We start from the raw sequence: 25,443 nt of genomic DNA on the forward strand, positions 1-25,443 counted from the left end.
GATGCTGCCAGGGAGGGAACTTGGGACCTTCTGCATGCAAGCAGGCAGGTCCTCTTCCCAGAGTGGCCCCATAAGTGGACTTTCTCACTGTGTTCACGCATGGAGTCTCCCAACCAAATGCAAACCAGGGTGGCCCCTGCTTAGCTTCTCCAAGAGAGGGCTGAGAGAGACTCCTGCCTGCAACCGTGGAGAAGCCGCTGCCAGTCTGTGCAGACAATACTGAGCTAGATAGACCGGTGGTCTGACTCAGTATACAGCAGCCCCCTCTGTTCCTGCTCGCGGCCACAAGGCCAGCTCTCCTCCCTAGCCCAGACAACCCTGAGTTCTAATCCAACGAGCGGCAGGCGGACAGAAAGGACGGACTTCTCTTGATGGCGGCTGCCGCGTCTGGGAAGACGTTCCGGGGGAGGAAGGCCGATTCGATCAGAGCAAAACATTCGGAGCCGGAGCGGGCCCCCTTGGCCTGGAAAGCTGGCTTCTCTCTCTCTCTCTCTCCCTGCCCTTCCCCACAGCCACTTTCCATGCAAGAGGTTTAAATAAGGAAGTGCGGTGGGCTGGGGGAGCCGTCGCCAGCTCCGAGAGCGCGGCTGTCCTCGCCCGAACCCGGCAGTTACATAACTCCGCTAGCAGGACCTGGCGGCAGGCCAGGCTCCAGCGGGCGGAAGGCAAGCCAGCGGGCCCAGCCAGCGGCTTCCCTCTCTCCCCCCCCCCCCCGATTCGGGGCTCTGCACAGGCCGAGGCGAGAGAGAGAGAGAGAGAGAGGGCGAGGCGAGGCTCTGGGCGCAAGAGGCCTAGGGGAGGCCCGCCGTGGTTCTGCCTCTCGGGGCCTGCTTGGGCTTCGCACGCGCAAAGCGACAGACGCTGCTGATTCAGAGGCGGACGGCGGGCGGGGCAGCCCGGGCGAGCAGGAATCGATCGCTGGGCACGGGGAGGCAGCTGGTGCTGGGGTGGAGCATCACAGCCAGTTTTGATTTATAAGGGGTGGTGGTGGTGGTGGAGTGCGTGCGTGTTCATGCATGTGCACTCCCCCAAAGCCCTAGGGATCCGCCGCCGTCGGGAGCTCAAAGAGGGAGGCTCGTTTCCATCGTCACCTGCCGTTATCCCAACATTCCCAGCCCCTCTGGCTCCGGGCCGACTGTCGCTTATTTGGCTAAAATGAAACCTCCACGTCCAGGGGCAGCCTACCTGCGAGTCCGGAGGGGACGCGCGGCCGCAGCACAATGGTGGCAGTGCTTCCGCTCTGTGAGCAAAAAAGGTGGCCGTCAACTGTGACGCCGTGGGGGTTTATGCTTCCTTGGATCGACCCTCAGTAGAGAGATTGCTCTGATCCCCAATCTAGGAGCACGCCGCTCCTTCGAGGTAGGCTGACACCAGCTGAAGACGGATCGGAAGCCACTGACCGGGCTCAGACCCGGCTTCGACACCCGAGAACTGTCTGGCTCGGGGCGTGCAGGCGCTGTACAGCCGGAGTCCACACAATTCAGCTCTAGACGATGTATTATTCAGGAAAGCAACTCAACAGGAGCGGATGACCTTACGAGGCACGGGGGGAAGTGTCTTGGGTCCCAGGTTCAGTCTCTGGCAGCGTCGCCAGACGCGGCTGGGAAAGACCCCCGCTTGAAACCAAGGAGAGACACTGCCAGCCCGTGCAGGCAGAACACAGCCAGATGGACCAATGTTCTGACTCAGCAAGAGGCAGCCTCCCCAGTACCAAGGTGGATGCAGCAGCACCCTCTGCCTGCGAGCATGGCTTCAGAACAGGGTCCCCTGCCCCACACGAGGCAAATGCACCGCCTTAAGACCAGTGTGTCCTCCAACGAGGATTCCCAAATGTTGTGGACTACAACTCCCAGAATCCCCAGCCAGAGGCCACTGCAGCTGGGGATGCTGGGAGTTGTAGTCAGCAACATCTGGGAATCCCTGTTAGCGGGGACAGTCCTTTTGACAGTTCAGGGCGGTATAGAAGTTTGATGAACGAACGAACGAACAATTCCCCAAACACACAGAACAAAGCCCTGCTGGAATTTCCTAAGGCCAAGCAATCCGCGAAGGGATCGGCACAATCCTCTCTGCCTGAGAGGGGCCCTGCTGGATCAGCCGAAACGGCTGCCTAGCCCAGCATCCTGTTTCCAACAGGGGACAGCCAGATGCTGCCAGGAAGACCACCGCCGGAGCAGGAAGGCGACAGCCCTGTCCCTCGCTGGCTGCACACCGCACCTGCTGTTCAGAGAGAGTGCTTCTGGACGTGGAAGTTCCTCTCTGCCATCCTCACCCTTCGTGATGCACAGGCACGAAAAGAAAATACATTTGGCTGGCAAGCATTTGGGAAAATGTTTTACATCAGATTGTAAAGTGAGGAAGAAGTTTTTCCCTTGCTCTTTCCCTAATTTCCCTATCCCAACGCCCCCGGCCACATCATGGAATGCACGACAGCCGGGAAAACGTCTCTTCTTCCCAAATGTTTCTATTTCCCTTTGCAACTCCAACTTTCTCGCCTTGGGCAACAGCAATGCTTCCCAGCTTCCCTTCTCCCACTCCAAGATGTGAAACAATCTTGATACTTGGAGCAAAGGGACACAGGCAAAGCAAGATTTCCATAAGTGGATGCCCTCAGAAATGAAAATGCCTAGGCCAGGGTTGCTTAACCTTGGGACCCCAGATGATGTTGGACTACAACTCCCATCATCCTCAGCCACAAAGGCCATGCCTGGGGGTGATGGGAGTTGTAGTCCAACATCATCGGGGGGGGGGGAAAGGTTAAGAAACCCTGGCCTGGTCTACTTGTAGGCACGGTGATGAAGAATATCCTGAATCGTTGGGCTGTAGACCCATCTCCCTCACCTATCTGTGTCCCTGCCCGGCTCCTTGGGCTCTTAGGCAACAACCATTGCTCACAAACATTCCATGACATCACACCGGCTCAGCCAATAGCAGAAAGCTGGAGTTCCAGCAGCTGTAACCCCCCAAGCTTCCATGACATCACAGAGGCCCAGCCAATTGGTTTTTAATTACTAAAAAAATGTGTGTGTTGTGGGGCCGGGGTGGTGGTGGTGGTGGGAGAAGTTTGTTACTATATAGTCATGTTTTGCTCTCTCTGACAATAAATATCTCTAACTATAGAGACAGACCCAGGTTCGAATCCACCACCGGGCCTGTCACAACCTGAACTGCCTCACAGAATTGTTGAAAAGATAAACAACGGGATGGAGGTGGGAAGAGAGAACCGGATACATCCTCATAAACAGCCTGAAGAAAGGGCAGGATCAAAAAAATGAGAAATAAATGTGCAAGGACCAGCAAGAAGGTTCCTGCCCCAAGGGGCTTACAATCTGCAATTCAGCCTGGGAGACGGCAAGAGGGCGGGGAAGGAAAGAAAAGCCGGAGTAAACAGGGGAAGTATATGAAGACTCAAGCAAGCCAGGACACCACACCGTTTTGTGCGCAAACCTGGCCCTCCAGCCGCTGCCTGGGGGATGATGGGAGTTGTAGTTCACACTGTGCCTGGGGATGATGGGAGTTGTAGTTCAGCCGCTGGAGCGCCAGGTTTGCCCCACCTCTGCCCGAGACGCACCGTGGGCCAGCAGCACAGGCAAGGCACTCTGTACGTGCACAGAGGCCCCACTCTCTGTCACCCCAAACGAGCCCATGCGGATCTCCCAGGGCGACACGGGCCCCTCGACAGAAATGGCTCTCTCCTGCCGCCAGCCGGGTGTACGGTGGGCAGGCGTGACGCAGAGCCTTGCCCTTCAGCCGAGACGATCGGTGCTTATGCAACGCCACACCCAGCTGGGCTGACAGCGACACACCCTCACCTGTGCCAGGCGATTATATAACGACCGGCCGCGCACGTGGTGAGCACGCAGGCAGGCACACCCCTCTCTCGCTGGGCCGGGTTTCCTCATCGCTGGCCTGCCGAGGGAGGGGGCCCTCCCCGGGGTGCGCGGCAGGGCGGTAATTAGCCAAGCGGGGCTGGACGCAAGCCCGGGGGCGGCGGGAGGCCGGCAGAGACACCCAGGCACGTGGCCCTCCCAGGGGGCTGGCCACGCAGGCCGTCCGGGCACATGTCTGCAGGCCGGGGGGGGTAATTGCTGGGGGTGGATGACAGAGGCCCTTTTTACGAGGGGGAGGAGGGAGCGCTTGGCGCAGAGACGGCAGCCTGTCAGAGCAGATATTAGGAACGTAGGAAGCTGCCACTTACTGAGTCAGGCCCTTGGTCCAACTCGCTCAGTATCGTCTGCACAGACTGGCAGCGGCTTCTCCGAGGTGGCAGGCAGGAGTCTCTCTCCCAGCCCTAGCTTGGAGACGCTGCCAGGGAGGGAACTCGGAGCCTTCTACACGCTAGCAGGCAGGGGCTCTTCCCAAAGCGGCTCCATCCCCTAAGGGGAATATCTGACAGTGCTTACACACATAGCCTCCCATTCCAAATGCAAACCAGGGCAGACCCTGCTTAGCAAAGGGGACAATTCATGCCTGCTACCACAAGACGCCGGTTCAAATCCCCGCTGGTACTATATCAGGCAGCAGCGATATAGGAAGATGCGGAAAGGCATCATCTCATACTGCGCGGGAGGCGGCAACGGTCAACCCCTCCTGTATTCTACCAAAGAGAACCACAGGGCTCTGTGGGCACCAGGAGTCGACCCCGACTCGACGGCACACCTTTACCACAACCACAAGACTAGCCAAGGGCCCACGGTTGTGATGGTTAGGGGTCTGCACGGACCCCGGAGTGCAATACATCTGCACCCCAGAGGACATTATCCACACACGCAGAATCCCTCTTGGGGAAGGCCGGGCCAGCCAGAGTCTGGTATGGGGGCAGGCAGGCAGACGGCCGTTTACTCAAGCTATACGGGGCTGGTCCCACGGCCCCCCTTTCGATAATTAAACTCAATCAACCTCCCCCCCCCGCAAGAATCAAAAGTCTCTAGTATTAGAATACTAGACGAAAAAGGGAAAGCGAGGAGCGGGGCTTTGCAAGAGAGCGGCATCTCTGGTCGCAAACATGCAGTGTCCCTTTTGCTAAGCAGGGTCTGCCCTGGTCAGCATTTGGATGGGAGACTCCATGTGTGAGCACGGCAAGACATTCCCCTGAGGGCGTGAGGAGAGCATTTGCATGCTTGCGTGGAGAAGGTTCCAAGTTCCGTCCCCGGCACCTCCAGGATGACAAATAAATAAGAGAGGGCTGAGAGGGACTCCGGCCTGCAACCTTGGAGAAGCCGCTGCCAGTCTGGGTAGACAGTACTGAGCTAGATGGACCAAGGGTCTGACTCGGTTGAAGGCAGCTTCCTATGTGCCTAAGACGCAGCAAATCGGCTCCGGGCTACTAATCTCCCTTTATAAATAGTCTTGCTTTCTCCCCAGCCTCTGAAAGGCCAGATAAGGTTGCTGAGCAGCGATGAAGAGGGGGAACTGGGGACCAGGCAGAAGGGTGCCTGATTTAGGGGCAAAGGGGGCCTGGGATAGAATGTCTCGGCTCCCTCGTTTTGAACTATCAGCAATAGATTCAGGAGAGCATGCTTCTTCTTCACATAATGGGCCGGCAACCTGTGGAACTCACTGCCACCAGATACGGCCAGGGCTTAGAATCCTTAAAAGAGGATTCGACAGACTCCAGCTGGACGGGTGCTTGCAGTGGCTATTGGTTGGGAGGTCTGCGTGGAACCTCCATGTTCTGAGGCAGTCTATCTCCAAGGAGAACATCTGTTGGGGAACACGTAAAGGAGGCAGGGTGTAGACGCCATGCCCTGCTTGTGGACCTCCTGTAGGCGGGGCTGGCACCAGGGTTTAGTACCCTAGCTGTCGAGGACCCAGGGCCCTTAGAAAAGCCCACTGCTGAAAACCTTGACACCACGTCTGTGCCCGTAGCTTTTGTGTGGGGGAGCAAAGGAAATCTCTCCGAGAGCCCACCCAGTTTGAAGGGGGCCATGGGAGGCAGCTTGCCAAGGGCGCCTTGAAACTGGCCCTGCCCCTGCCCGGAGGCATCTGCTTGGCTGCTTTCGGAAGCAGGACACGGGGCTAGATGGCCCTTTGGCCTGATCCCGCAGGGCTGTTCTTCGGCTCCTCTGCCACAGACCGTGGATATCGGCCTTGGGTGTGGCACTTAGGTGATTTGAATTCTGCAGTGGCGGGCAGGGGCGGGGACCCTGCACCAAATTCTGAGTCCAGAAAAGCTCCATTCTGCAGATCAAGAGGGTGGTGTAGTGGCTAGAGTGCTGGACTAGGACCGGGGACCCGAGTTCAAATCCCCATTCAGCCATGAAACTAGCTGGGTGACTCTGGGCCAGTCACTTCTCTCTCGGCCTAGCCTACTTCACAGGGTTGTTGTGAAAGTGAAACTCAAGTATGGAGTACACTGCTCTGGGCTCCTTGGAGGAAGAGCGGGATATAAATGTAAAAATAAATAAATAAAAATAAAACATTTCCCAGATCAAAAGACCACGCTCTGCGATTGCTATGGCCCCAGAATGGCAAACATCCCTGAGCGGCCGCCTCTCCATACACTTGCCAAATCTCCTTTTACATAAGAGCAGCTCAGACCTCTTGCAAAGGGGAACTCCACACCAAACACCAGCTCCTTGGCTCCCACACGAAGACATATTGAAGTGAGCAGCCTGGAGCTTCTCCAGGAAGGCTGGAGCACCCCACACTTTTAGACGAGTCGGGGAACTGCTTGTGGTAGCCCCGTGGTGAGGGTGTGCGCTCTGCACACGCCAAGAGGCCCCCTTCACTTGCCTCCGGTGGGGGTTCCGCTGCTTTCCTTCTCGACTCGGATCTTGGACCTTTTTACTGATCCAGGACTCAAGGCCGCTTTAACCTTACCCCATACCAAGAACAGAACGTAGGAGAGAAGATGGGAGGGAAGCTGGTCTGGTGGCAGCAAGCATGACTTGTCCCTTTAGCTAAGCAGGGTCTGCCCTGGTCTGCATTTGGATGGGAGACGGCACATGTGAGCACTGTAAGATAGTCCCCTTAAGGGGGTGGAGCCGCTCTGGGAAGAGCAGAAGGTTCCCAGTTCCCTCCCTGGCAGCATCTCCAAGATAGGACTGAGAGAGATTCCTGCCTGCAACCTTGGAGAAGCCGCTGCCAGTCTGGGAAGACAATCCTGAGCTCGATGGACCAAGGGTCTGACTCAGTATATGGCAGCTGCCTGTGTTTCTATGTCTAGTCCCACAATAGTTTAGAAAATAATATACAGAAGGGGTGGGCCACCTGGATTCCCCCCATTGTGGCCAGGGGCCAGGTGAGTTGTAGTTCGGCAACATCTGGAGAGCCCAAGTTGCCTGGCTTACAGCAAGAATGCCGAACGGGACAACAGTGCGGGAGAGAGAAGGGCGGGGACCTGGGGCTGGGGCATGCTGGAGACCACCCCCCTGCCTCTTGTCCTCAGAGGGGTCGGTGTAGCCACTTAGAGGGGGCAGAGGCACCCTGAAGGGGCTTCTGAAATGCCAGAAGGATGGTGGATTTCCCTCGGCGGACCGGCTGAGACGCTCTCAGCCGGGTCGCTCCATCCCTACCGCACACAGGTCTCTTCCCCACCTTCTGGAATGGGGCTGCCCCTTGTGTTCCCTCTAGTTCTTCTTCACCTGTGTGCAGAATGAGTTGGGTTCTGGGGCGGCAGTATCAAGGGGGAGTGTGTGCCCGTGTGCATTCAGGATGGTGGTGGGGGGGGTCTTCCTGATTCAAGCTGAGCGGGATCCAAAATTAACCGAGCGGACATCGAGGATCTTGTTTCTCAGAGGCAACACTGGCTGCAAGGCCCTCTCCCGCCTCCGTCCCCCAACCTGGACGACGGAGTCATTGCGGGGACCTCCAGATACCCTCGAGAGAACAACGCGGCATCTCCAGACCAGCAATCTGGGCCTCGGTCACTTGCTGGGAGGACACAACCCGCGATTCACATCTCACCCCCCCTGCCCCACCTCTTGAGTGCTCCTGAGCACACACAGGGGGCATCGGCCACCCCACTGACGGAGCCCGCCGGGAAAAAGCCTGGGGTCCAGGCAGAGACAAGACTCGGGCCACTTCCTGCCCACCAGGCGCTCAAGCTTGGGACGAGGGGAAATGAAAGAAAACCAAAAACGCCAGCATTTGGGGCCACCTAAGTGGCACGGCGGGGAAATGACCAAGCCAGAGGGTGCCGGTTCAAATCCCCGCTGGGATGTTCCCCAGACTATGGGAAACACCTATATGGGGCAGCAGCGATCTAGGAAGATGCTGAAAGGCAACATCTCATACTGAGCGGGAGGAGGCCATGGCAAACCCCTCCTGTATTCTACCAAAGACAACCGCAGGGCTCTGTGGGCGCCAGGAGTCGACACCGATTCGACGGCACAATCTTTCCTTTCCGCCACTTTTTGCCCAGGTCCCTGGAAGCAAGGAGCCTTGGAATGCCACCATGCTGAGCTGGCCGATCCCAGCTCTCAGGGCCTTCCCACACGTCCCAGCCTCCCCGCTGCCCTCCGAAGGCAAGAGTCCAAGGGACACACCCCTGCCAAGCCTTGCCTTTCTTCCCGCCTGGCTCTCCTGGACACGGGCCACTGTGCTCATTGCGGCTGAAATAAAACACAGGAGGGCTGGAATGCGAAACCGTCAGCCCACCTCTCCGCACGGCCGGCGGCTGAGCCAAATATCCAGTACCAGGAGATCTAAAAGTGCAGTTCTGTCTCACTCATGGCCACAGCCTCCTGCTGACAGGCCAAAGGTGATCACCGGCTCCTCCGAGTGAAAGACGAAGAAGCAACGTCATTTGATCTGCCCAAGCAGAGCGGGGCTTTTCACCGGGGTGGGTAGGGTTTTCTCGCCTGCCGTTGTTGAAGATGCTGGAATGATCCTATGGAGAGGAGAGCTGGTCTTGGGGTAGCAAACAGGACTTGTCCCCTTAGCTAAGCAGGGTCCGCCCTGGTTGCATTTGGATGGGAGACTTGATGTGTGAGCACTGCGAGATCTTCCCCTCAGGGGATGGAGCCGCTCTGGGAAGAGCATCTAGGTTCTTCCAAGTCCCCTCCCTGGCAGCATCTCCAGATAGGGCTGAAAGAGAGACTCCTGCCTGCCACCTTGGAGTAGCTGCTGCCAGTCTGTGTAGAGACAATACTGAGCTAGATAGACCAATGGTCTGACTCAGTATATGGCAGCTTCCTATGTTCCTAGGATACTTCATCAAAAGGAGCTCAAGGCAGGACACTTTCCAGATTAACCCCTACCACAGTGTCACAACATATCTGCTAAGTGTGCTTCCGTACGTCCTGTGTTGTGACACCGCAGTCCCAACGCTGTCAGCACAGGGTGCTGTTCACGGTTTGGATGCCTCCTTTCAGATTTTATCGCTGCAATTTAGTGCTATAATGTATGTCTGTTGCAAAAAAAAGTAGTTGTATTTTCCGTTGTCGATTCCAGGGATCTTTTTCAATTCGATCCTGCCAAGCCCAGGTGTTTTACCACAGTTGTAGCGGGTGATCCAGAAAGCGCCCAAGAGATGTCCTGATAGCTGGGGATCTCTCTCCAGGCTTTGGAATGCAACCCTCAGCACAGCTTTGGAGCAGCAACACACCCCCAGGGAAGGGAAGGTGCAGAGGAAGAGGGTTGGAGCAAGACTGGCAGCTGGACTTTGTGGGTTGGGGGGAGGCGGGGAGTGGAGAGCTGGCGGCCTGCCGTGGTCACGCGGCCAAGCCGCAAGGGAGGACTGGCGTGTCTTGAAATCTCGTCTCTTTCACGGACCCACAGAGCGACCTTCGGTAAGCCACTCGCTCTCAGCTTCTGCTGCAGCAAAGGGGGGTAACGCCACTCGCTTACTCCACAAGGCGGTTGTGAGGATGCCCTCAGGATCATGCCCCTGAAGCTCTTTGCACACTCAAAGAGCACTGCACAGACGCGCGGAAGCACTACGCCCGCTAGTCGACACTGGGGGACAGCTTCATGGGGAAGCTGGGTATCCGACGCCAGACTGCTGGGTGGCTATGCGGCTTGCTTATCCGAGTCTCTTTGCTCTGCTTGTGCAGTGGTAAATGAAACGGGACTTACACAAAATGTGCTCCCCACTCCCACATTCCCCTACAAGCGGAGCTGGGGGGGAGCTTACAATCAGCAGCAGTCGCATCCTTCCCAACAGTAGGTTTTGTTTTGTTTTTTTAAACATAGGAAGCTGCCTGACTGAGTCCGGCCCTTGGTCCATCGAGCTCAGTATTGTCTACACTGACTGGCAGCGGCTTCTCCAAGGTTGCAGGCTCAGGAGTCTTTCTCAGCCCTACCTGGGGATGCTGAAAGGGGTTGGACCTGGGACCTCCAACATGCCAAGCAGATGCTCCCACCACTGAGTCACGGCCCCACCAGGGCTCACGCACAGTCACCCATCCGAATGCAAACCAAGGTGGACCCTGCTTAGCAGAGGGGCCAATTCATGCTCGCTACTGCTCGGAACACCCCACTTGCAGAGCGTCCTTGTCCCTGTGAAGCGAGGGAAGTTGAAACGGTGGGCCGCGAGACTAATAAGAGCTCCCCTTTTATTACACCCATTGGCGTGAAAATGCCAGCAAGGCCTGACAAATTTTTATTTTCTCTTGCCTTCCATCTGACCCATACCCAGTTATTCCTGATAGGGTTGCCACGTTTCTGTCGCCTGCTATCACTCAACAAGAGCTGTCGAAAATCATGCAATGAGTACCGCTTTTCAAGACGACGGAGTACATTGATGACTCTTGGTGAGGGTTTCGTTGCCTAGAATGTACAGTATGTTTGGGGGTATTTCACGTTTTCTTTTCTGGTCTATGGCCATGATACAAATATCGATTGAGTTATGCTCACCGCTTCAAGACTGGTCCTCCCCACCAGCAGAGGAGAGCTGTTCTTGTGGTAGCCAGCATGAATTGTCTCCTTTGCTAAGCAGGGTCTGCCCTGGTTGCATATGAATGGGAGACTTGATGTGTGAGCACTGTGAGATCTTCCCCTCAGGGGATGGAGCCGCTCTGGGAAGAGCAGAAGGTCCCAAGTTCCCTCCCTGGCAGCATCTCCAAGATCGGGCTGAGAGAGATTCCTGCCCGCAACCTTGGAGAAGCTGCTGCCAGTCTGTGAAGACAATACTGAGCTAGATGGACCAAGGGTCTGACTCAGAATATGGCAGCTTCCTATGTTCCTATGTATCCGCTAGACCAGCGGTTCCCAACCAGGGTTCCTCCAGATGTGGCTGAACTCCAACTCCCAGCATGCCATAATAATGTTCAGGTTCAATCCCTGGCATATCCAGTCCCGAAGATCTGGGATAACCAGCTTGGCAAAAACCTGAAGAGGGATTCAGACACATTCACGGAGGGCAGGTCTATCAATGGCGACAGGCCACCTCCGGCCTCAGAGGCGAGATGCCTCCAAATATCAGTCGCAGGGGAGCAACATCAGGACCCCCTAGACGCAAAGCAGGTGCTCGGCCACTGAGGTACGGCCCTGAATATTACAGCGATATCCGGAGTCTCCAGCAGCCACCTGCCTGCCAAGGAAACTGAACCCAGCGGCATCGCTCCCGATACTTCGCGTCCCTCTGGGCTGTGTGGGGTGACCATCGTGTCTGTCTGGATCCTGCCAGATGTGCCGGTTTGACGTTAGCACACCACCCCGACCACTGTCCCCTCTCACAGGGATTCCCAGGGATTCGCTACAACTCCCAGCATTCCCAGCTGCCTTTGGCTGGGGATTCTGGGAGTTGTAGTCAACAACATCTGGGAATCCCTGTTCGAGGGGACACGGATCCAGAAAAGCCAACTGGTTTGTTCCAAGGGGAGTCATTTTCGTTTCCAGGCGAGGAAAGGAAGTGTCACGAAGCTGAGCAGAAAGCTTCTCTTCCCTGTCCCACCCCCCGGGGGGAAAAATAATAGGTGCACTGGGAGACCGTCTGGTTGCACATGGTTTTTAATACAGCTGTTCCTTACCAACCGCGAGGGTTCTGTTCTCACAAAACCCTGCAGTTGGCAAAATCATGGTTGGAAGGCTAAGAAGTCTAGGGGAATCAGGGGGCTTGTCACAATCAGGGGGCAGTCACAAATGCACCTCAAAAATAAGGGGGGGCACTGAAGGCACTAAAAACCACCAGGCGTCACTCAAGAATCACCAAGATGCAGACTGAACCTCAGGAAAAACTTGGAACCACCAAAAATCACTTAAATTCACCTAGAGTCACCACGAAGAACGGGCCCTCCTCTTCTTTCCTTCCTTCTCTCTCCCCTCCATCTTTCTTTCCCGCTTCTCGGGACCCGAACCGTGCAATAACTCGTGCATACTCAAGTGGCGGTAGGAAAGACCGCCTACACAAGTCCATTCGCGCATACTTAAAACCGGGTTAGACAAATCCGTGATTGGTGAGAGATGACTGTACTTCATGATAGCCCCAGAGAATGGCGATCCAGAAAAATAATCACGTCTGGTCTGAAAACCATAGGGGAGCAACTACACTCAGCCCCCTATATCCCGCTGCAGCTCCTCAAGAACATTCAAGAGACTTCTTGGGTCATTTCCCCCCCTATTGCACAGAGTGAGAGGCTATTGCACAGAGTGAGAGGCTATTGCACATTCAGGCATGTAGCTAGGGAAGAGTGGACTTGTGTCCGCCCCTCTCCCCGGCAGCCTCTCACACGAACCAGCCACACCCCTTGTGTGACATCACACACAGGGGGCGTGGCCAGCACCCGTAAGGGTCCGTGGCAATCCTCCAGAGCTCATTTCCCAACCAGCTTGGTTGTCTCCACAAAGAAGAAAATGAAGAAGACACCCAGCTGACAACCAAGCCGCCTGGGAATGAGGCCAGCCAGAGCTGGGGGTGGTGGTGGGGAGGGTTCAATACAACATTTGTCGTCAACTCAGGGGAGGGGCAAGGGGCGAGCCAGGCGATTCCCAGGAGCGGGGCGGCTCGGATTCCTTGAACACGTCCACCCAATTATAGCTTTGCCTTTGTTCACATCGCTGTTCCCTGCTCAAGCAGCTGTCTGCCTTGTCATTGCACAAATTCAGCGGGAAGTTCTCCTCAACTGGAGATCTTTTGGTACACCTCCCCACCCCTGTTTCAAGTGCGCCCCCCTGCCATGGTTTCACATCCCTGCATTTCAAAGGAAACAGAGCCACCTCTGGAAGTTCCCAATCTCACAAGGCATCTCGCTGCTGAAGAGTCAGCGGATTTCCCCCTGAAATTTCCATCACATGCTGAAGAGGCAAGCCTTGCTTTCAAACTTTACACCAAAAAAAAAAACCAGCTTGCCTTTTCAGCAACACAAGAGGCTGCTGTAAAATCAGAGGGCAATTTCTAGACGACCCTCCACCTTCAGGTCACAGTGCCTTTCGCAAGGAGTCACCGAAATATGGGGAGCTGTCTTCTACTGAGTCAGACCATTGGTCCATCTAGCCTCGCACCGTCTACACCAGAGCTTCCCAACCAGGGTTCCCCCGGACGCTGCTGAACTACAACTCCCAGCATCCCCAGCTACACTGACCCGCAGCAGCTCTTCAAGATTCCAGGCAGGATTCTCCCCCAGCCCTACCTGAGGATGTTGCCAGGGGTTGAACCCGGGACCCTTCTGCCTGCAAAGCAGATGCTCTGCCACTGAATCACTGGATATGTAGTGTCGTAAGGGACCAAACCATAGAGAGGGAGTGACAGACTAGCCCTGGGATGTCGAGTGGGATGTTCGGGGATTTCGACACCAACACCACGAGCCTCTTCGTGGGGCAGAATCGGGACAGGCTCTGGACACACAGAAACTGGTCCTTGCAGAGGGGGGAAAAAAAGTAAAGGCTCCACCGAAAGCTGAGGTTAAGGAGGAAAACAGCAGAGCGCCAGTGATCCCAGCTTGGGGCCGGCTGAAAGTTTCACACCAATTAAGGAGGGCGTGATGGCTTGGGGAGAGAGCGAGGAAAAGGAAGCCAATGAGGACGGCAGCAGCCAGGAGACGTTTACAGAGGGCAAAGGCCCCACAGTGAAGCATCCAGAGGTTAGCAATTCTCCACCAGCTAGGAGCGACGACGATTCCCTGCCACCTCCATCTCCTTGCGTCTTGCAACACAACAGCGATCCGAGGGAAAGAACGGCAGATCCAGCGAGCTTCAGTTTGAATCGTCTCCGCTCAGGCCCAGCCTCTGGTCTGTGCTGCTCGCCTGGCCTCAGTTTCCCCAGCTGGGAACTGTGACGAACAGTCCGCTCTCTTGGCTGGGCAGAGAAAGGGTTGACAAAAACAAGGGCCCCCGAAACCCCTCTTGGTGGAAGGGTGTTCCCCTTGGGCATTTCCACCAATGGAAATGGGGCCCGTGTGAACGGTTGGGACCCCTTCGTGGCTTGAATCTCTCATTCTGCAGTGGCAAAGCTACACTCCTCTGGTCGCCAAAAGCCTGTCCCGCCCTGATTTAAGAGGCGGGGATATTTACTCTGGTGGTTAAAGATCTACTAGAGAAAACCATCTTTGTCCTATAATCTTTTATCAGGAGTTCACAATCAGCCTCACCAGCTGCGGCCGGCCAAGTGGCGGTTTGCATTTTATGTGGCGCCTTAATGTTCATGCGTGCATGGATTAGTGTACCTGCGCTTCCAAGGCAAGATGTGTCTGTCCACCTACTGAAAAGTTTGATTTCGAGGGTAAGGGGCCCTACTTTGAAGAATGGCTGTCTACTGCAACGGAAGCATTTCTTCAACACAACACCAAACGTTACTTTTTCTTCCCATCTTCCTTTCTTTTTAAAATTGACATACAAATGCACACCGATTCAAGCAATCTCTTGAATAAAGCCGTTCCAACTAATCTAATTGGGAGTCCCTCCCACTATGAGAATTGCCATCTTCTGAAAGCTGACAAAGGTCAAACCTTTAAAAAACACACTCAAGTTTTGCTCTGAAAGAACACTATTCATTTACTATTAGTATTTAGTTATCTTTTGCATGTTCATACTGCCAGCTATTATCAGGTAATTATTAATAACTAGCTGGGCTGGGTGCAGAGCATCTATGCTAATGTTTTCCCCTTCCCCTTGTTCCCCCCACCCACCCCATTCCTGCCCGGCCTCCTGTCTTCTTCTGCCCCCTGCCCCCAGCTGTTTTCTCTGTCTGCCCGCTGGCTACCTGCTGTCGTCTCCCCCCCACCCTACTGCCACCATTTTCTTCCCTCCCTCCCACCCATCCCCGTTGCTACCCGGCAGCTGCTCACGAACTCTCACGAGAGCTGCCACACATGGGATTCGCGCCGGGAACGCCCAAGATAAATATATAGTTAGACAGATACTGGAACATAGGAAGCTGTCGTATACCGAGTCAGACCCTTGGTCCACCTAGTTCAGTATTGTCTACACCAGTGATTCTCAAACTTGGGTCCTCAGGTGTTATTGGACTTCAACTCCCATAATCCCCCCCAACCAAAGGCCACTGAGGCTGGGGATTATGGGAGTTGAAGTCCAATAACACCTGAGGACCCAAGTTTGAGAATCCCTGGTCTACACAGACTGGCAGTGGCTCCTCCAAGGTTGCAGGCAGGGGTTTCTCTCAGCCTTATCTGGAGATGTTGCCAGGGATGGAACTTGGGACCATTTACATGCAAGCAGTTAGGTGCTCTTCCTAGAGCGGCCCCATCCCCGAAGGGAAATATCTTTCAGTGCTCACACATGTGGTTTCCATTTCAAATGCAAACCAGGGTGGACGCTGCTTAGCCAAGGGGACAATTCCTGCTTACTACCTAATGGTGCTGCGGGGAAGTAACTTTCCTAGGGAGCAAGAGGTTGCCGGTTCAAATCCCCACTGGTCTGTTCCCCAGACTATGGGAAACACCTCTATCAGGCAGCAGCAATATAGGAAGATGCTGAAAGGCATCATCTCATACTGCATGGGAGGAGGCAACGGGAAACCCCTTCTGTATTCTACCAAAGACAACCGCGGGGCTCTGTGAGCGCCAGGAGTCGACACCAATTCGACGGCACAACTTTACTTAACTTACTTACAACAAGACCAGCTCTCCTCCCTGGTATAACAGTAGTCGTAACAATAATCGTATCATCATTTCAGATGAAAATGAGGTTTTGAGACTGGTTTTACCATCCCTGGCAATTTTAGCTGGCGATTTTTCAGCTGTTGGAGGGCCGATTTCATCTCCCTTCCAGCCGACTAAAACAAGTGGCAAAAGGCTTCCCTTTTGAATTGCATTTTGGGGGTGGTTCTGTTCTGGCTCAGGTAGAGCCCCAAAGGTACGAATATGACAAATATTTATATGCAACTTTTCAACCAAAGTTCCCCAAGCAGTTTACATACAGATATTTGTGATTTAATTAAACAGCTGCCTGTCCCCAAAGGGCTCACAGTCTAAAAAAGATACCTAAGAAAGACACCAGCAATAGCCACCGGAGGGATGCTGTGCTGGGGCCGGACAAGGCCAGTTGCTCCCCCCAGTGCTAAATAAAGAGAACCACCACTTTGAAAAGGTGCCTCTTTGCTCAGCTAGCAGGGGTTTCTCTGTTGATCAGGTGGATATTGACTATCACCAGAACAAATATTTATATACTGCTTTCCAACAAAAGTTTCCAAAGTAGTTTGTTGCACAGAGAAAGAATCAATAAATAAGAAGATGTGAAGATCAGAGGGATGTTTAAATAAATCCGGCCTGTGTGTGTCATGGCAGGTGGGAATGGCATAGTGCTGTGTGACAACCGCCCCCCCCCCCGCCACACACACACACTTCTGGAATGAAATTGTGCGCTCCAGCCTGAAAAGGGAGGCCCACTATGGAAGCAGAAACAGGTCAGAGGGATGATGAATATCTTGTTAAATCTTTACTTTCAGATGAGGATGCTTCAGTTTCTAACTCTGTAGCTAACTTTTGTTATATTGCTTCCAGGATGTACAGGTATGTAGGAGAATTGTTTTTAGGATGTTATTGTATTATTGTATAGAAGTAATTGTATCCACAGATGGTCTATGTTTTCTGTTTTGGTCCAAGACCGTAAATAAAATGTGAACTTGAACTGGTCCGAGGGAACCCCCTGTCGGTTTCACTAGTCACGCCCTGCCGAAAGGGCGACGAACAGAGCTATTGCTCTCCTGAGGATGCAAGACCGAAAGAAGGTGGGGTGCCCAGATTGGAGCTATGTCTGGGCAGATCTACGCTAGTCTCGGGTTACGGTGAGCATGAACTCAGTAGCACTAGGCTGTAGCCCGCAGAAGGTCCCAAGTTGAGTCCCTGGCAGCATAGCCAGAGAGGGCTGGGAAACCGCCATCGGAAACTCATGGAGAGCTGCTGCCAGCCAGTGCTGAGCTGGAGGGACCAAGGACCTGACTCAGCAGACAGCAGCTTCCTCTGCATTTATGGTTTTTTTTGGGGGGGGGTTGTTAGCCATCTTGGGCTGTTTCGGCCAGAAACTGCAGGATACAAATCCACAGAACGACTACACCACCATAGCAGCGAAATCTTTTCCTGCCGTCTCAAGCCCTGCAAAGCCACTCAGGGGCAGGCATGAGCTAAGGCAAGGGGCAGTGCCAGCGTCGTCGGGAGAGGGGGAAAGGAGGGATTACCAGGGTCTTAAGGGCCGGCCTCACGTCAGCAGCATCCGACTGCCTCTCTGGAGTCCAGAGCAGAGCATTAACCTATTAGCTCAAATCCCGAGTGGTTAAAAATAAAGCCTCCAGAAACATCAGCTGTGGAAACGGACAAGGGGACAAAACTGGGGTGGGTTGATCAGGGTGCGCCCCCAATGGGCCCAGAGCGGGCACCAAAAGATGGCGGAGTGTGCCAACCGTGTCGTCTTGGCCGCACGGAAGAGTATGGAACTCTTTCAGGCTGGTACGTGCACCAAGCCAGAATGCTGGGAGGCTCGGTGTGGGCAGCAGGCCGGACAGGGCAACACCATGGCAGCTATTCATGGGCCCTGCAGCCTAACACAGTCGAACACAACCACCGGTTGGAGAGAGGAAACGTGCAGCTGCCGGGGGCTTGTTTTCCACAACTGCTTCAAGCAGGAGCAGTCTATCTGAGAAGTGAGGGGCTGGGATTTCAGCCGCCCACTCAAGGAAAAATGGGAGGCTGTGCTGGCGTGTAGAAATGACATGACGACATTTATGGGGGTGGGGGGTGTAGAATATTATTCTACAGCTCCTCCTATAAGCCCTGGTGATTCAGTAGGGAAGGTATATTTTTAAATGCCAGTGTGTTATAGTGGTTAGTGTGCTGGACTAGGACCGGGGAGACCCGAGTTCAAATCCCCATTCAGCCATGAGACTAGCTGGGTGACTCTGGGCCAGTCACTTCTCTCAGCCTAACCTACTTCACAGGGTTGTTGTGAGGAGAAACCTAAGTATGTAGTACACCGCTCTGGGCTCCTTATAAAATGTTTAAAAAAAAGAGTCAAAAGCGGGCAGAAGCAGTCTGCACATGAACAGAGGCACTCTTCACATGTCTTAAGGCCAATTCCAGGGGACTATTTAAAAAAATGGAGGAAGAAAATGAAGGGCTAAGGCTGAACTGGAAACAAGGCTTGCACGACTACCATTCCTAGTCCAAAACCTCAGTGCTTTGAATATCTGAAGCATTAATGAAGGCAACAGTGCCTCTGAGCATATGGAGCAACGTCTCTTAACTAGCTGGGCTCAGCCTTCTCCACATTCACCCAGACACATCTGTTCACCCAGGCTTTTAACAGATATTGTTTTGATTGTTTTAATGTTGTTTTTAGAATATCATTTAAAAATTGTTTAAATTGTGTTTCAAATTCCTTGTTTTTAAATTTCTTGGGTTTTTTTTTAATCCATTTTTTTTTTACTTTTAAAAAAATCTTGTTGCAAACTGCCCAAAGACATAGGTTTGGGGCGGTATTAAAATATGCTAAATAAATAAACAAACAAATCTCCTGGTCTCTCTGCAGATGGAGGCTACTGCTCAAGAAACCAGGATATCCAAGAATTAAATATTCACTGAAGGAATGAGTGACCATGGAGAAATAATGGGGACAGAGGCTAGTATTCAAGAAACTGGGATAGAAGGAACGAAGTATCTGGCAGACGTCACCTGGGAGTGACCAGTGAGAAAGTGAGAGGAGAGCTGGTCTTGTGGGAGCAAGCATGACCTGTCCCCTTAGCTAAGCAGGGTCCACCCTGGTTTGCATTTGAATGGGAGACATATGTGAGCACTGTAAGATATTCCCCTTAGGGGGTAGGGCTGCTCTGAGAAAGGCATTTGCTTGCTTGCGTGCAGAAAGTTCCAAGGTCCCTCCCTGGCACCATCTCTAAGATAGGACTGAGAGAGACTCCTGCTTGTAACCTTGGAGAAGCCGCTGCCAGTCTGGGTTGGCAATACTGAGCTAGATGGACCAGCTTCCTATGTTCCTAAGGAGGGGCTACTATCCAAGCAAGAAGGTAAAGGTAAAGTGTGCCATCGAGTCGATTTCTACTCCTGGCACCCACTGAGCCCTGTGGTTTTCTTTGGTAGGATACAGGAGGGGTTGACCATGGCCTCCTCCCACGCTGTATGAGATTATTCCTTTCAGCAACTTCCTATATCGCTGCTGCCCGATAGAGTACCAGTGGGGATTCGAACTGGCAACCTTCTGCTTGTTAGTCCAGCATTTCCCTGCTGCGCCACTTAAGGTGACAAGCAAGACGACATCAGGGAAATACAAGCAGAAAGAGACGCAGAATTACTATTTTGGAAGTGATGACCCAAGGAACTCAATCTATTGGTCAGAAAATGCTTAAGTTAAAGGCCGCGGATCATAATGGAAAGGGGGGCTCAGACACCAGGAACTTAATAACGGCAAGGAAACATTCAAGTGACAAAAGTCGGTGACCACTGAAAAAAAGGCATGGCAAGGAACGAAACACGCACACTCTCCCTAAACGAGGCAACTCTTCGGATAAGGAGCCAGGGACTAATTGCGACATTGGGAACCCAACCCCGGAAAAGGAGCCAGCAACCGTGGGCTCTGAAATGAGGATCCGGAGCCATTTTCGGAAGGGCGGCGTAGAAATCAATCAATCAATCAATCAATCAATCAATCAAACAAAGTTATTATTATTATTATTAATTCGATTTCTATACCGCCCTTCCAAAAATGGCTCAGGGCGGTTTACAAAAGAAACACAAGATAGACACCAGCAACAGTCCCTGGAGGGACGTTGTGCTGGGGGCGGATAGGGCCAGTTACTCTCCCCCTGCTAAATAAAGAGAATCACCACGGTAAAAGGTGCCTCTTTGCCCAGTTAGCAGGGGTAGTTGCATGCTACCTGAATCTGAACACAGAAGCACCCACGTGCCAGGGTTATCCTGGCCTTATCCTGTGGGAAGTTAAAAAGGATTTCAACCAGATTAGCTTGGAGGGCGAGCGGGGGGGGGGGGGGGACCAATGAACAATTGGTATGCTTCATTTTCTCTGTTTGGGATTAAGGAAGAGAGCCCGAATTCTGCGGCAGGAGATCCTGATGGGGCGAAGGTGCTCATTAGAGGCAGCGACGACGCCAGCAACGAAACCCAGCATCACTCAGAAACTGGCCGGGCAGCGTTGGCAACCTCTCTCGGCTCCCTCTGCTTCTGCAACTTGCCCGAGATACAATCTCTCCACAGGTGCAAAGGACTCAAAATTGCCGCTCCGCTGCCGTAACCACCATGCAAATGACTTAATTGGGGCTTTCAGGAGAAGCCGGCAGTTTTGTCAACAACCCCAAAGGGGTCAGAAACAGGGGATGGCTAAATAAATAAAGGGAAGGGCAACCCATAAATGTATGGGCAACTTAAAGAGTTCTGCTGTCGGTTCTGTGAAATGGGCTTTGGAAATCCATTTCTCTCTATCAGAATAAAGCACAGGGAAAGCATCCTCTAGACAAGGAGAGCGCCCTCCCTCCCACCCCTACTTCCAATTGCTGGTCCCCCTGCACCTTTCACATGCTCAAGAGTACTGCACTTGTCACATGCTCAAGAGTATGCCCCTTCTCGTCATCAATCAATCTCTCTAATGAGCACCTATATATATTTCCCTAGAGACTCACTTCCATTTATGTTTTAGGGGGAGGGCGTTAAGGTGAAATATGACATTATTTTCAATTTCAGAAATTGGACACAGGACAAAACTCACTCCCCAGGAATGGACTTCGCTCTTTCTGGGCCGCTTGTTGTTTTCCCCCCTGGGGTCACCCCAGGGCTTACAGGAGATCCAAAGCCAGGTCAAGGTAGGCCTTTCGCTAAGGAGTGGCAGCAACCTCTCCCCAAACCCACAAGAGAATGTCACCCCCAACTTATTTGGGGCACTAGGGAAGTTTCTCACCCCCAATTCTGCTGCCCCAATTACAGCCGTGGTTGACATGGTAAAGTAAGCAAAAGCCAGATCTCTGCCCCGAGGAGATTCCAATCTAAGTGTTGAGAGCAAGGGAGACAACATTAGATGGAAATATACAAATTAAGTGTGTTTAAGATGTTACTTCAGTTGAGGCTGAAGACCAAGGAATTTCAGCAATCCTCACGCACTCCTCTCAACCCGACAAACGATTCTGGGAAGGGAGAGAAGGTGCTTTGGTCAATCTTCTCCCTCTGTCCTGAGAAAGCGCTAGGAGCCAAGGGCTACCCCTTCTCAGTACCCAGAATACTCCTAGAGAGAGGGCAACCGAGGAAAGACACTTGGAGGAGGAGTGGGGTGCCCTTAAAATGTACTGGAGTGGATGAAGTATCGGACCCACAGGGTCCAATCCAGCAAGAAGCTCCTCTGAGAAGCCAAAGAAAAGCCCCACGCCAAATAAAGAGGCACCCACAACGCCATCACACCCTGAAAAATGCACGCCATCTTCAACCCACTGACGTTCACACGTGCAGAGGAATCTAAAAACCCTCACAAGCAAACCGACCTCGCTTCCCTTGAATCCAGACACAAACCATCCTGGCCTACCTTTCTCTAAACTCGCGTTCAGACAAGGAGCAAATCCCCTTCGACTGAGACTGTAATAAAGTGTATCTATCTACCTCTGATTAACCCCACGTTGTCGTACAGGCAAGTTACCCCGATACTAACCCCTGGGAGGAGACCTCGACACCGTTTCCCACAAACAGAGAAAGGCAACCCTAAAAGAAACTGAGGCATGGATATTCAGGGTTGGTGTGAGGATTACACCACTCTGAGCTCCTTGGGAGAAAAAGTGGGAAATAATTGTTAAAAATATATACAATTTCCAGAGGGGGTGTGCAGACAGAGATCACGGTCTGTAACCCCAGAAAGGCCAGGAGGAGGGAGGCTAAACAAAACAAAATACACGCGTAAGAAGTACACAGTAACTAAGTGGGTTGCATCCTGAGAGGTCCTGAGAAGACGCTTCCACCATTCTTCTCCTATGCTGGAAAAGCCCATGGCTCAAGATAAGACATTTGCCCTCCTCAGCTTTAATTCTTCCAGGTGAGGGCAGCAGCGCCTATAAAGCAGGTAACGTCAATCACCACCATTTGGGGGAGCAAAAAAAAAGAACTCGTGGCTTTAAAATTCTCTATACTCATGAGTTGCATGGTCTGGCCACGGGGGGGGGGGCGCGGGGGCAGAGAAAGATGACAAAACTTACTCACAGCATAGAACAACAACAACAACATGAGGTGCAACATTTAAAAGCACCAGGGAACAGAAAATTCATGCGGGGTGGGGGGGAAGACACTAAGGCATCAGCAATATATAGGATGTATACATCAGTGGGGAGTTTGAGTTCTTCTCCCACTTGATCCCCACCCTGTATAGAAGCATTTCTATTAAAAAAGACAAGACAGAGGAGCTTTGCCACCATGCCAGCCCCTCAGCCCCCTTTGTTGCCAACTACCGCCATGTTTTCTCGCTGCTGTGTTTGGGCCACACTTTGGGCATCTCCACACCAGCACTCCAAAGCCTGTATGTCCGTGTGCGTCCAATTCCCCCTGACCCTGCTCTCTGGTTTACCTCCCTTCTCCACCCCCCCCCATCACTTCAGTACCCCGCTTGCGAGTTCTCACACACGACCCTCTGCAACCCGCCGCCTCTCCCACTTCAGGGCCAAGAAGCCCCCCTCCGCCCTGACCCCTCTTTGGCACGCGCCCCCGCTTGTCGCTCAGGGGCTCTCTCCCGGACGCTGCCCAAGCTTGTCCTCGGAGGAGGTGTGCGCGTCCCACCCAATCACCCCCACTCCGGTCTTGGGAACTTACCTCCCTTTTACCCCGCACACACACACACCCTCCCCGGGCCGGCTGGGCACCCCCCCGCGTCCCTCCCTCCCACCACCCACGCCTCCCTTCACCGGCTCGCATTGCCTTTTGCAGCTCGCGGGGCAAGTCTCTCTCGCCCCGCCCCGCGCCCCGCAACCCGGACCTCGCTTCTGGGTCTTCCCTCCGCACGCAGCCCCCTCGCCCGGCGCGCCCCGGGGGCCAACCCACGCTTGCTGCGCTCGCTCACCCCGGGAGGAGGCGGCTGCTGCCGCCGCTGCTGCTGCCGCCGCCGCGCCGTCCCTGCCGCGCTTGGCTCCTGCGGGGCTGCCGCTGGTGCTCGGCTCCATGGAGCCGGCCTGGGGACCGCGCCGCCCTCCGCCTGCCTGCCTGCCTGCCTGCCCGGGGAAGCTGTGGGCAGCAGCAGCCGCCGGCGCTCGGCGAGGACCCTGGGCGAGCTGCGGCTTCGGCGGAGCAGGGGAGAGCAGTGGCTGCCCGAACCCCAGGCGCCTGCACCGGCCCCGCGCCGCCGGCAGGGGCGCGCTGGCCCTGCCCTGCCCCGAGGCGCCGCCGGCCCTCCACCGGCGCCCTCGCGCCTGCGTCTCGACAGGCGGGGATCACACTGGTGAAGCTGCGGCGGCCCAGCCGAGGCAGCGCTCTGGCTTGCGGACAAGCATCACCTGTTGCACTTCTGTCTAGTTAGGCAGGTCTTCGCCCTGCCCTGCTTGCCTCCCGGGTTCCTTGCTGGGGGTGTTCTTGGAAGGATGGAAGGAAGGAAAGGAACAAAACAAAACACACCACACAAACATCAACACGCTTTCTCACGCGGCTCCTCTGCCATTACAATTGTAATTAAAGGCTATAATTAAACAGGTGAAGCCTTCTCCCAATCAAAGCATCTCCTGCGGTGGGGGGGGAACACCACTAGCTGGACTTCTACCTAGTATGCATTACCTGCCTCCCCCTTTACCTAGGCGTACTAATTCCCCCTTCACCTTAATGAAATCTTCATGCTTTTGTTTTTACAGCTGGTGAGCTCCCCAGTGCATCACCTGTTGAATTTCCATCATGCTCTGTTTTGCCCCTCAGAATACACCTGCCTCCTTTATTAACTGGAGGTTGCCTATTATTTTGTTGTTATTATTATTTAGGTTGGTTCCAGTGGTTGCTTATGCCTTTAGCAACTGCACATCAGATAATAATAGTTGAACAGGTGAAGCCTTTTCCCCTCAATACCTCTCCCTGCCAGGAAAGCATCACCTGTTGAATTTCTGCCTCATGCAGGGCTTGCCCAGTCCCTCCTATTGCCTATAGTTTGTGTCTTGTACTAGCTGCACAGGCAGTTATTAAATAGTAAGACTTTCTCCAGAGCATGCCATTGCCTTGAAATATTCTACTTGATAGACTTCTACCTGTCACACACAGAAGTTAAAGGCACCACAGCTCCAAACTTGTCCCCTCTCCATCCCTTCCTTATCCCCTTATAGGACTGCTAATTTGCCCCCACTTTGCTGTAGAAACTACATTCGAGGAAATTCAACAGGTAAAGCTTTTGCCCACATACAAGTGCAGTAGTGGGGGAAAGTGCTATTGGTAGAATTTCTGCCCATCCTGCAGCTATGAAAAGGCTCAGAGACAAGCTGGCAAATCGAGGCAGAAGCGGAATAAAGAGAGTGAGAATTGTCTACACACACCTATGAAGATGCAGCAAGTATCACCAGCTGCTCCCCTCTCTGGGGTTTTTAATCTGAACCAAAGACTGATCCTGGATCGGTGAAAATGGCGGGTTTGAGAGTTGCCCACAATTCTTTTCATTTCTCCTTGCTTTCCTGAACTGCCTGTGGGACAGGCAGAAATCCAACAGGTCAGGCATCTCCCACCATCCCCACGCCACGCTGCACCTGATGGATTTCTGCTCTGACTGACAGCTGTCCAAGGGGAGCCTCCACGAAAGTGGGGGCAAGGAGAGAGGTGGCGACCTTAGCTGAGGCTTAAAACCTGTGGCCAAGGAGACATTCTGAAAGGCATTTCGGAGACACCATGTTTTTCTTGTTATAAATGTTCATTTTTAGAAGTCGACCAGAACAACATCTGATAAACAGTTGAGATGGGATTATTGTCCGGGCTTCAGTGACATCTTGGTATAGCAACACTTTTTCTTCCCTCCCTCTACATACAATCTGAGCCCAGACGCATTTTGTGAGAAAATTAAGAGAGAGAGAGAGAGAGTGTGTGAGTGTGTGTGTGACAAGAAGCGTGCTGTCCAAGAGGTTGGCGTTCTTTGCTCCCTCTCCCCCGTTCAATTAACACT

General features: G+C 53.6%; 1 protein-coding gene across 4 annotated transcripts in view; it reads right to left on the reverse strand.

Annotated features, from left to right (window-relative positions):
• RORC (RAR related orphan receptor C) overlaps nt 1-25,443 on the reverse strand; it is a 93,680-nt gene that overhangs the window by 60,572 nt on the left and 7,665 nt on the right. The window contains exon 1 of one of the 4 annotated variants that reach the window (XM_053278621.1): nt 23,813-23,873. The exons of 2 other annotated variants lie outside the window; for them this stretch is intronic. Coding sequence is in view for 1 of the 2 variants with exons in the window: in XM_053278619.1 (XP_053134594.1) it covers nt 23,383-23,482 (100 nt within the window). In the remaining variant the exon portion in view is untranslated. Of the gene's footprint in view, nt 1-23,382; nt 23,607-23,812; nt 23,874-25,443 lie in introns of those variants that run through there. One more of the 4 variants, XM_053278619.1, reaches the window with a different exon arrangement.

Source organism: Hemicordylus capensis, chromosome 14 (genome assembly GCF_027244095.1).
Source record: "Hemicordylus capensis ecotype Gifberg chromosome 14, rHemCap1.1.pri, whole genome shotgun sequence".
NCBI classification, from domain to species: domain Eukaryota; kingdom Metazoa; phylum Chordata; class Lepidosauria; order Squamata; family Cordylidae; genus Hemicordylus; species Hemicordylus capensis.